The sequence below is a fragment of the Syngnathus scovelli genome, chromosome 1 (genome assembly GCF_024217435.2).
Source record: "Syngnathus scovelli strain Florida chromosome 1, RoL_Ssco_1.2, whole genome shotgun sequence".
NCBI lineage: Eukaryota > Metazoa > Chordata > Actinopteri > Syngnathiformes > Syngnathidae > Syngnathus > Syngnathus scovelli.
The window spans coordinates 13,048,973-13,060,945 of NC_090847.1; the positions used below are offsets into that span (position 1 = coordinate 13,048,973).

General features: G+C 40.9%; 2 protein-coding genes across 3 annotated transcripts; both read right to left on the minus strand.

Annotated features, from left to right (window-relative positions):
- Nucleotides 1–1,566: 1,566 nt before the first annotated feature.
- LOC125989470 (uncharacterized) lies at nt 1,567–7,214 on the minus strand. The gene is made up of 4 exons (XM_049755895.1): nt 6,581–7,214; nt 5,013–5,098; nt 4,863–4,938; nt 1,567–3,638 (listed from the first exon to the last, which is right to left on the minus strand). Exons 1-4 carry the CDS (start codon nt 6,873–6,875, stop codon nt 2,899–2,901), a joined length of 1,197 nt encoding a protein of 398 aa, XP_049611852.1. The 5' UTR covers nt 6,876–7,214; the 3' UTR covers nt 1,567–2,898.
- Nucleotides 7,215–7,758: 544 nt separating this feature from the next.
- smtnl1 (smoothelin-like 1) lies at nt 7,759–11,601 on the minus strand. 2 transcript variants are annotated; one of them, XM_049755872.2, is made up of 6 exons: nt 11,298–11,601; nt 10,160–10,213; nt 8,976–9,514; nt 8,627–8,741; nt 8,394–8,545; nt 7,759–8,213 (listed from the first exon to the last, which is right to left on the minus strand). In XM_049755872.2, exons 1-6 carry the CDS (start codon nt 11,376–11,378, stop codon nt 7,853–7,855), a joined length of 1,302 nt encoding a protein of 433 aa, XP_049611829.1. In that variant the 5' UTR covers nt 11,379–11,601; the 3' UTR covers nt 7,759–7,852. The 2 variants fall into 2 exon arrangements, with proteins under 2 accessions (XP_049611829.1, XP_049611838.1); XM_049755881.2 differs by lacking the exon at nt 10,160–10,213 and having other exon boundaries at nt 11,298–11,600.
- Nucleotides 11,602–11,973: the final 372 nt, after the last annotated feature.

Genomic DNA, 11,973 nt, shown 5'->3' on the forward strand with positions numbered 1-11,973 from the left:
CTGTAGGTCGCAGTGCAGTCATGCGTCAGCAGGGTGAAGAGCAATGGACTGAGCACGCAGCCCTGGGGGGCCCCCGTGCTCAGCGTGATGCTGGCGGAGATTTTGTCGCCAACACGCACCACCTGAGGCATTTATTACATTTATTCATTCTTTCATCTTCCGAACCACTTCTTTTTTCCAAGCAGTTTACGGATAGCAGGCGGGCTACACCCTGAACTGGTCATCAGCCAATTGCAGAGCACACACAGTTGAACAGCCCTTCACACTTACAATCACATCTAGGAAAATTTGGAGTGGTCAATTGCATGTTTTGGAATGTGGGAGGAAACCGGAGCACCCAAAAGGAAACCCATGCTGGCATGGGGAGAACATGCAAACTTCACAGAGGAAGGGTAAAGTCAGAATCAAACTCACAACCTCCGAACTGTGAGGTGGACGTGCAAAACAGTCTGCAACCGTGCCGCTTATGTGCATGCTAGTGAGGTCAAGGAGAAAGAGCGCACCAAATTGTGATCCTAAAGCAAGGCCATGAAAAATATACTCAAGCGGCTTTCCGTAGTAGCCATGAACAGCATCTTTTTATTACTCGGATTTTGAATGAGTAATTTGGGATTTAAAGGCTGTCTCAGCAGGAAAAAAAGAGGGCCGCCTCCCTTCTCTCCTCCCACTTCTCGTCCACATGAACTCATACTGATGTCATTTCAGTGATTGCCCAAGAACAATAGCCTGGGAGGAAGCACGACGCTTGTGGAAATACACGCGTGACATTCCACAGCCACACAACTAGAAAAAAAGTGCCACAAACTTAAACAATACAAGAGCCATCTGCTGTGGTACAATCAAGAGAAATAATCTGCTGTTAATCACTTTGAAAATACCAGTGTGATCATGCGTGGCATTTACAATGAAATTTAATTGGAGTTAATGGTTCATGTTGGGATTTTTCAGGATTTAAGTTTTTTTTCTTTTCTTCAAAGATAACGCCCCCACTCCTAGAACAAAAAACTTTCACAGGGTGGAAAGGGGAACACCATGCAAGGAATTTCCCTGTTTCAGGAAGTACTGTACATTGCATCAGTGCGGGCAAACTTCTGGACTGAATGGCTACGTTTCATTTAAAAGAAAAAAGAAAAGAAAAAAGGGGCAGATGGGCCACGTCATTTGTAGATGGCAAAAGTTCAAAGGTTTATGTAAAGAACAAAACAAAAACTTTAAAGAAAACTATTTTCAATATAAATTTATTTTGGCATGTTTGACGTATTAAATTAAACAATTATAATAAAGAAAATAATATTTTTTCTAATTAACTGAATCAAAATCAATTAAAGACAGTTGACAAAAATGTTAATTCTAAATTGTTTAAGTCATAAATACTTTTATTAAAAAAACAAAGTAATATAGTAAAAATATACATTTAATTAACAAATATCTCAGTGGTCTCAGAGGAAATGCTCATTGGACCAAAACTGGGGGAAAAAAAAAAAAAAAAAAACACAAATGGAGCAGCATGTACGATGCCCTTGGCCATACTTTGCCCACCATAGAGTGCAAGCATGAGTCACAATATTCTAGATAAGGCTGAAAAGTGTTTATGTTAAACCAATAGGAAGTACAGAAAAAAAACTGTACAAAAGTACAAAAAGTTCAACAACAACAGCGGAGGTAGTTAAAACACACAAATAACTCCATTAAACAACCCCCCAATGCTCTTTGTCACCTGTGCCACAAACTGGTGAAACAATTTAACTTTCTTGCTTAAAATTAAAGCATTTAGCATTTATACATTTTAAAACTGCAAAACCAGACTGAACAGAAAGCAAATGTTTCATTCAAATCTGAATTTAGTGTAAAATGTATTAAAATGCCATGCAAATTAAAACAAATGACAAAATAATCTCTAATCTAAACACAGCACGGAGGTAACATTGACGTCGGAGTGTCTCTGAATTGAGCAAATTTGTTAATAAACTGTTACTGTGTATTTACACGTTTTCACTTGTGCAGCAATACAAGATTCAGTCATGGTATGGTAAATACAGTAGCATCATAAGGTTGATGCAGTCATAAGTGATATTATTGGCTGTTTTTTTGGTAATTTTCCAGCATAAAAACCTGTTTCTCAGCAGTACATCAGGTTTGTGGTTTATTTGGTAATGCTAGTGTTATCATGTAATGTTTGGTCTCAGTTCTAACCCACAGTTGAAACAAAAGTTACGTTCACAAAACACGAACAGGAACAAACACAGTGCCGTAAAAAAGCATTAGCGCCCGCTATTTTTTTTTTTGTTGCATAGATTCTCCATTGAGATGTTTAACCTCATTAAACAAATGTATAGATCAGACAAAGCTAACCTTTTAAATGCACTTTGCCAGGAGTGGCCGGATAACTCAAAGTACCTGTAGAGCACAATGAAAACTCATCTCGGGGTCACAAAATTACCCAAGACAACGTCTAAGGAATTGCTGTACTGCTTTAACTCAGTTAACAACAGAGTCCATGACTCAACAATAAAGAAGAGATGGTGCAAAAAAACATCAGCCATCATACAAAAACGTCAATTTTTGAATAGCTTTAAGAGAAAAAGAAAAACAAAGAAGGTTTTGAAAAAGCCTAATCAAAGTCCAGACTTGATTCTTTTTGAAACACTGGAAACACTCCAGTGTTACTAAACTAAAGCAATTCTTCAAGAGTGGGCTAAAACATCTCCATAGAGATGTGAAAGACTGATTGCCGCTAATAGAAAACTGGTTAGGTTTTGTATTTTTTTTCTTCCATCATAATTAACAAGCACTATTTAGAATAAAAAATTAATTTAGGTGGGTTATCTTTGTGGAAATTAGGAAGGAAGCAAATCCTTTTTCACTGCGCTCTAAATAATCATTTTCCACAAATCAAGGTCAGAGAGGTCCGTTAGCGTTGTGTGTCATCATGTGCCTCCGGAGGTTGCTGGGATTGTTGAAGCTGGCTGTGCACTGCGAGCAGGTGTACGGCTTCTCCCCGGAGTGTGTCCTCAAGTGGATCTTCAGGCTGCCGTTCTGGGTGAAGCGCTTCCCGCAAAGCGTGCAGGCGTACGGCTTCTCTCCAGTGTGTATCCGCATGTGGATGGTCAGCGTGGTCTTGTTGGCGAAAGACTTGCCGCACATTATGCAGGAAATGTGAGTGGCTCGGTGCGCCATTAGGTCTTCGCGAGCAGGGAAGGACATGCTACACAAGTTGCAATCAAAAGATTTGCTGACTGTGTGAGATGGGAAAACAGGATTCATCTGCTGGGGGAACTGGTCCATGTAACTGGGATGTCCTCCGTCACTGTCGGCTGTTCTTAATATGGTCGTCTGAGAGGAGAGGATTCTGTCCACCTGGCTATTTCTCAAAGGGGCTCTGTTGTCACTGGCACTTGAGACGACATTCAGGAAACCATCATGGACGACCGTAAGGTCCTGAGAATGAGATGCTTGCTGATCAGCGCCAGCAAAGAGGCTATCAATCTCGTCCTGGAGAGGCCCTTCTCCTCGTCCGTGAACGCTAATGATTCTCAGCTCCTTGTTGCTGCCCGTCAGGGAAGATCCCGAGGGCTCTATGTTTTGTGCACCGGTGGCAACCTCATTCTGTGCAGAGGGATTTAAGAAGACGTCCTGACCTGAAAATGCAAAATACGTCACTAAACAAGCCATCGATCGTGGACAAACAAAATATAGACATTCACTGATATTGTCGAAAAACTGCTAACCCATAAGCAGACATGGGAGAGGAGAAGCGCTTTGACAATAATGAGAATGTGACTAAAAAATTGCATGTAAGGTGACAGTACAAAACACAACCACAATGGCTACCAAGAAGTGTCTGAGTTACGTGAACAGGCACTTATGATGTTACCCATGCACCATCACCACCACAAAATCTTGCTTTGTCATCCAGTGAAGTGACAATAAAATATCAGCGAGACGGACGGAAACAAGGACTTTACTTAAGTTTCACTTAAGTGTCAACTTGACACCAAATAACTGGTGAATTTAGGGAGTGAGCATTCATTAGAGAGGCCAAACGATGCCTTACCGCCATCTTGTGGCAGCAACAGGAAACTATAAACCACTGGTGGGGTTATTCAAATTTTTCGTTTTTTGCAGAAGATGCAGGCTAAATTTCGACTGACAAAGACAACCTTCTGTAAATGTTTTCTCCTCGAACCGTAATGTATTCGTCTGAAAACACGCTCATGTTCTGCTACTAATGCACAGCTACAGCCCTTCTTGCATAGGAGAGTCAACTGTTCCAATAAGCTCCAATGCATTCCTTGCTCACTTGCCAAGCAAACTGAGTGAGATGTTCACTTTGTTTGCACTCTGCAACTGAATAGTGGCTGAAACTCCATTTACCCACTGATGAGCATCTTTTTTTTGCCCGATTTAAAATGCAGTACAGCTTGGCAGTATGTCCCTAGTATGGGACCTCTTACACAAGAAGGACTCTTGAGGATTATCAACATTCAATTTTGTAACTATTTATTAAAATCTGGCAACATATATCTTAATATGAGAATTTTTTATCTGCATACAGTATATAAAGTGGAACTACTACAAAAAAGCCAGCATCCTTTGTAGATTGAGCTAAAATAGCAGAAACCCATAAGGACACCTGCATGTCTCCTGTCTAACTATGTGTACCCATTCACTACAGGGAGTGAAAGTTAAACAGAGTTGAGAGTGAAAACTGCTACTGGAATTGATGATACTATCCTGTTGGTAAAACGTTGAAAGCCTAGATTCATGGTCTAGCCAATCAAGTATTTTGTTTATTAAGTGCCGTGTCCCAATACATATTATAATAAATATGGCTTTGAGCAACGTATGCACATCCAACTTACTTTCACTTGACTCGCATCCTCCAGCGTCCTCTTCATCTTTAATCAGGATGACATCTGGGATCTCTTGAACTGCATGCTAGCAATAAAGCAAATGCATGTTCAAACCAAAACATTGCATTTGTTGCTGCAGGACACGCAAAGAAAATATACCTCTTTTGTATCAGGAGGGGACGTTTCAGTCGCCAGGGGCACAGAGATGGAAGAAGTTTGTTGGCTTGCTGGAGGCTTTAGGACACCTACAAATACAATGCAAAAGTGTATATGAAATGTAACAGTATGATCAACGTGATGAAATTGGATTAGGGATATCACAAACAAATCTTGTCAGAAACCATTAGCCTATTGTTTATTCCATTCGATTACTCGTGTGATCAAATGGAATAATTGAGTCATACTGTCTGGTGCTTGGGCCCTAATGTCATTCTCACAGCATATAAACTAAATCATCCATTATATATAAAACACATTTAATCCAATATTAAATGTGTTACTTGAGAGATCAGTGAGGCAAATCATGTCTGCTATGTTTCCAGTTATTGCATTTACTCGAGTCAGTGAACCAAATCATCTGAGTAAGCCAATTTAGGTCAGTGAACCAAATCATGAGTCCACGGTGTTTTTGACGAGTCCGCTAACTTGAGTCCATGAAGCACATCATCTGAGTCTGCTAACTCGCCTTGTGTACTGTTAGCCAGAGGACTCACAGGGTCGGGGAAATCATTAACCTGGTTGACTCAGGCACCTAAAAGTTACAGCCAAAAACCTTTAGGCAGCATGAACCAACCCAATAAAAAATATGCAGCAAAACAAGAGTTCAGAATATTGAGCTGAAATAGCACGCGATCCATAAGGACGGACAGAGAGACAGATGGACAGACTGTCTCCCTGCTTAAGCCAGTACATGTCCAGGCCTGTCTGAAGTTTGACATTCCATATGACATTCTCCCAATCCTCTTTGGATCATTCAAATGCTCTCGAGCAAACTTCAGACAGGGCTGGACATGTACTGACTTAAGCAGGGGTACACGTTTGGCACTCCAGGATTTGAGTCCCTGGTAACGTAGTGTGTTACTTTGGTCTCAGCTCTCCGCAGGTCATTCACTAGGCACCCCCGCGTGATTCTGGGATTTTTGTTCACCGTTTTGTGATCATTTTGACCCCGCGGGGTAAGATCTTGCGTGGAGCCCTAGATCGAGGCCATTATTGACCAAATACTTATATTTTCCACTGTAATTTGCAAATAAATTCTTTAAAAATCAGGCAATGTGCTTTTCTGGATTTTTTAAAATTTATTTTGTCTCTCAGAGTTGAAGTGTTCATATGATGAATATTACAGCCATCTCTCATCTTGTAAGTGGGAGAACTTGCACAATTGGTGGCTGACTATATCCGTTTTTGTCCCACTGTACATGCAATAAATTATTTCACTAAAAATGTAATTTCTTATCTGAGCGGTGTACAGTGGCAGTGAACATTTCCTAGGAAGGTTGTGCAAATGATAATTTGAAAATGAAAACGTTTGCTGAGATTTATGGCAACAAAGTGTTTCATACTGATATATATGTTTCCATAACCTTCTTAAACGTTGTTACAGAAAAACCTCGTTAAAAGATCTCTCTAATAATGTCGGTTTCATTAATTTTACAACATTAACATTAAATGTAACGAAATTTAACACACCAACATTATGAGAGTGAAACTTTTTGTGGCTTGGTTACCTGGTGTTTTGCATCGGGCTTTGGTCAGATTTGTTCTGAATGTTGAGAAGCGGCTGGACGGCCGATTGTTCCTGGTCTGCAAGCGGAGGGAGAAGATCTCGCTCCTCATCGCCTTCATCCTCATCCTCAGGCTCTCGTTGTCCCTCAAGCTCTGGTTGAGATGGAGCCGCAGGGACGCCGAGCTCTCCGAGAATAGCTGGCTTATTTCCAGAACTGCCGCTTTCACCAGCACGTCCATGATGGATAAAAGCTGCGACTCGAGATTCAAATTCTCCGTCGGCATGTTTGTTGACATGAGTCAGGTCGCTGCCGGTAGAAAATCAGTCCGAAGGGGAAAACGTAACGCGACAGCTGTTAGATTAGCCGTACTAAATACAATAGCGCTTCCGGTATGTGACGCTCATTACCGTAATGCTTTGGCTACAGCCGCCACTTTTTATTTTTCTTTGTCATTTAACGGCGGACGCGGACTATAGTGCATTACCGCCATCCTCTGGATGTGAATGATCTTTGCATATCAGGGGCCGTTAGGGACATAATTCACAAGTGAAATCTTAATACAAAATAAATAAATAAATAAATAAATAAATAAATAAATAAATAAATAAATAAATAAATAAATAAATATGCATAATATACAAATACTTCGACCGCTAAATTCTATTATTTCAATTTCTAAATTTTAAAAATGCGAATATATCTTTCATGCCTCTGTGATGTGATGACAACATATTTTTCAGGAAAAACCCTAGAATCAAATAGTACTTTAAAATATCTTCAATACTTCATTCACTCAACTGTGATTATATTCAGTCTTCCTTGTCACTCACAGTGTTGTTCATCCATTCCTTCAAGCTCCAACTCTTTGAGTCATCCATCCATCCATTGTCTGAACCGCTTGGGATGTGGGAGGAAATCGGAGTGCCCGGAGAAAACCCACGCGGGCCCGGGGAGAACATGCAAACTCCACACAGGGAGGGCCGGAGGTGGAATCAAACCTGCACCCTCCTAACTGCGAGGCGGACGTGCTACCCAGTGCCCCACCGAGCCGCCTTCTTTGAGTCATTAGCATTTAAAAATATAGATCTTTGGATTTAATTTCTTAGAATACACAATGACTATAATTTAAAGGCGGCTACTTCATGTGCACAGGAATAAAACATCAGCTCATACAATAATACACAGAAGATAGCTTGTATAAGTGTCAAAACCAACAACAATCTAAGACTGACAATTCCCTTGAAGAGAAATATTTTTGGTGTCATTTCTTTTCTAGGACTCTGCCTCCAAAAACACTGTTCCATCTCCCTTTGTCTCACAGCTCTTTGGTGCCTCTTCTTCCTCTCCAGTTGCTTCTGAACTATTTATACTTGTCTCCTGGTCACTCCTCAGCGTCCCGTTCTCAGCATGGTTTTTAGCGTCATCCTCTCCCTTCTCATCCTTTCCTTCATCTGCGTTGACTTTCTCCTCTTTCTCTTTCTCTTTCTCCTCTTTCTCTTTCTTCTCTTTCTCTATTTTGGAGAGGCTTTGACACAGGGCCTGGACATAAGTGAACACACACATGGGGTCCGGGTGGTTGCCCATCATGAGCATATCAGACACTTCCAGCAGTGGCCAGCAGTCTGCCAGTGACCTGTGGGGAGGGGCATGAAGAGAGAAGAACAAAGGCGTGAGAGAAATCAATCATGGATGGTTGGGTGGACAGATAGATACAGACCGACAGATGGAGGGATGGATGGATGGATAGATGTATGATAGATTGACAAACAGACAGACTGACAGAAAACTAGACAGAAATTTTGCAGATGCATACTCTGCAGTCTTGAATGCCAGCGTGAAATTCTTTTCTCTTTCAGTGGGTTTCAAGGCATTGTAGTCGAACGCGTCGGGAAAGTAGCGATGGATCAACGCACAGAAAGCCATCCCGTCACACCAAGATGAGGAGAAGTTTTCTATGTTGACACCCTGAAACACGAACACAAGGCTTCCTGTCTTGACTTGACTTAATAATAAATATTACATACGTGTCATTCGACCCGATAGTACCTGATAGTGTTGCGTCTTGCTGCGGCACCACTGCAACATTCTCTGTTTGATGGAACTCCCCGTGGCCGAAGCTGTGGATGACTTCTGAATTTTGAAGTTGCGTGGTATCGGCGTCCTAGACAATTCATAAACAGATGCGTGCTGAAGTACATCAAATGTAGCAAAGTGTATCTCTAGTGGATGGATGGATGGATGGATGGATGGATGGATGGATGGATGGATGGATGGATGGATGGATGGATGGATGGATGGATGGATGGATGGATGGATGGATGGATGGATGGATGGATGGATGGATGGATGGATGGATGGATGGATGGATGGATGGATGGATGGATGGATGACTCACTCAGGTGCACCCTGTTGGAACTTAGCGATGATGTCATTCTTCTTGTTCCCTCGACCAGAGCGAGCCGTGGGTCTCGGGCGGGACAGAGCATGAGCTGTTTCTTTTTGGTTTCTTTTGGCCTTTGCTTGTTTTTCTGAATCTTTTAACCCTTCTTTGGCTTTTGCTTGATCTTCCTTGACATGTTTTTTCGCCTCATCAGCCTTTACTGGCTTTTTAACAACGCTTTTTTTTTTACTTAGATTTCCTTCAACTTTGTCTTTGCTCTCGACCTTCTCCTCCCCTGTATCTCTATTTTTTTCCTCCTCCCTATCTTTGCTCTTTTTTTTCTCTCCAGGGTCTTTCTGATCTTCTTGTCCAATGTCCTCAGCGTCACCTTCAGCCGACTTTGAAGCAGTTGTCTGCAGTGAGTGTTTGTCCGCAGCCTCCTCAGCCACTTGTGTGGAATCCTCCCTCACCCCTACCATTAACCCTTGACCTTCCACCGCAACCCGCTCGGGAGAGCCGTCTCCTGGGTCGTTGTTTGGCTCTGGTTCATCTGGCTGCAGGGCACACAGCACAGACGTTGAGAGTGGTCAGGGCCTAAAATTCCTAAGATAAGTTGTTTAGAAGTCGTTAAGTACAGCACCGTTGATGTTAGTTTCCTTAACATGTCTACGGTGTTTTTCCTTGTGAGCTAAAATTTAGCTAGCAGACGTTCACAAGGCAACGTTATGTGGTTTGGTTGTATACACAAAGTGTGATTTTCATTGTTTTCTGTTTAGTTTGACAGTAAACCTCATCAGGAAGTGGCAATAATCAATGTGAAGCAAGCACGACTTTTTTTGGGGAATAATTGTTGTATCTGCCAAACTGTTGCTGCTCTGAGCTTTGCCGCTGCCATCTAGTACTCATTTCACAAATCTCTGCTCGTAAATCAAAGCGAAAAAGTCACTTGACTCACACAAAAAACATTCGTAAGTAAAGAAACAAATCTTTAATTGATGCCTAGATAATGTAAGGAAGATTAATTGAGATATTTGTTATGTTGGCATTTGAGACTCAAGTTTGTCGTTTGAAGTAAGTGCAGCTAATATTAGTCAGGACTCTCCTCTGGAGATATGGCAACCCTCAGCAAGCAGTCGTGCAACGTGAGATATGAAACACCACTCTGGGATTTGGGGAGCATCTCGATTTAGACATTTTACATGCATCAAGACAGTCAGCGCTTCTTCTGATGGGGGTGTTGCCTCTGGAACATTCTGAAATTCAAATAAGCACACAAGAATGAGCTCTAAAATTGTAGATTAAGTACATACATCTGATTTATCTTCTTTTTTTGGTCTAACAAAAGCCGGTACATTTAAGTTTAGTTTTTATATTTTAATTTCAGATTTTAAAATATAATGTTTATGGATGCTTATTTGTTGGACAGCAAATTTTGAAAATCATCAATTGCCAATTTTTTTTGCATTGCATTAGTTGCTTTCTATTTTAGAGTCTCTATCAGCAATATTTGAACCTTATCATTCAAACTGACAATTGATTTTCTTTTCCACATCTCGGGCTTATGCAATATGAGCAATTGTAGTATATTCCCAGTTTTATAAACATTTGAGCTTCCAAAACTAATTTTGAATGCCCTTTTAATCTATTATACCGTATCTCTCCTGTTCTTCTTCTTCTTCTTTGTAACCTTTCAAACAACGCTTATATGATTTGATCAAACTTAATGTCACAGTAGGAGTGGTAAATCATAAATTACAAAAAATCTAAAATTGAACATTGACACTTTACCATACAACTACAGCTCTTGTACTTTATCTAATATAGAGCAAAGGTTCCCAAATGTTTACATCAAGGGCCACCTAATAAATATCTGGCTGAGTACCACTATCATGATCAACATAAAAAACAAACAAACAAAACAAAACAAAAAAACAAACGAACAAACAAACAAACACACAAATACAGTAGGTCCAGTATTCCCCATTCATTCCCAAAACAAATTTTCCTGCAACATTTTCCACATTCATTTAACTTGCAAGGTAAATACAACTGAATTTGTGTTGTGTGGTTCTTTCATGCACCACTAGGAGGTGTACCACACTAACAAATCGAGAGCTGTTATTAGTAACTCATGCTAAGACTGGATAATTGAAATGAAATGTAGCATCTTCGTTTCTTGGTACGTGATGAATTTTCATGCACTTTGAACACATCGCAAAAAGTGATTGACATATTTTATCCAGTGGCGAATGCCAAAGTTATTTTCATGCAGTCTTGTCAGCAAGGATGAAGACAACAAGGCTTTTCAAATGTCCAATAGTCTAGAATCACCCATACCTGCTTGTTGTCACTTGAGTCAGTCGGACTTGTCCCCTCTGAAAACTCGGACATCTCCTTGTTGACTGCGTCTCCATCCATTACAACAGAAGTTCAGATTTCCTGACAAGGTTGTTAAGTGCACTTCTGCACTCGCTTGCCCACTCTTGCCCACTGTTGTCTGTGAGCTCCATTCACCCGACACCCTCCGCTTTGCAAGGATGCCTTTGCTTCTTTATCTGACCTTTCTAACAACACATGTCCCAAAAATAGCATCTTAGTGACATAGGCGAGGTCCAACGTGGCCCGACAGCTGCATCTGCTGTGGAAACCGCGGCAATACACGCATGCACCTGTGCGTGTGTAAACAAACACACACACGCACACACACACACACACACACACACACACACACACACACACACACACACACACACACACACACACACACACACACACACAACAAACACACACATCCCTTTTAACTGCAGATACATGAAGTGTGAATTTGGTTGCTGAAAATAGATATTCAACCTGAAATATGTCTGATGTGTTTTGACAGCTTTGTCTCCAAAGATGAAAATTGAGTTGTTGGTACGTGGAAAAGGTCCAATTTTAAGGAATACAACAATCCATGATTCATGTAAACCTAAATCATAATTGAGATTAAGATTATTTGAATTATACTCTAGTAACC

Bases quoted from the DNA above. Each gene is read 5' to 3' on its own strand.
- smtnl1 (XM_049755872.2), bottom strand. From the start codon at position 11,378: ATGGATGGAGACGCAGTCAACAAGGAGATGTCCGAGTTTTCAGAGGGG. The intron at 8,742-8,975 runs GTGAGTCATCCA...TGAATTGTCTAG, and splicing joins TTCCAACAGGGTGCACCTGA to GACGCCGATACCACGCAACT. The intron at 8,546-8,626 runs GTACTATCGGGT...TTCGTGTTTCAG, and splicing joins GCAAGACGCAACACTATCAG to GGTGTCAACATAGAAAACTT.
- LOC125989470 (XM_049755895.1), bottom strand. From the start codon at position 6,875: ATGTCAACAAACATGCCGACGGAGAATTTGAATCTCGAGTCGCAGCTT. The intron at 5,099-6,580 runs GTAACCAAGCCA...TTGTATTTGTAG, and splicing joins AGCCCGATGCAAAACACCAG to GTGTCCTAAAGCCTCCAGCA. The intron at 4,939-5,012 runs GTATATTTTCTT...CTTTATTGCTAG, and splicing joins CCCCTCCTGATACAAAAGAG to CATGCAGTTCAAGAGATCCC.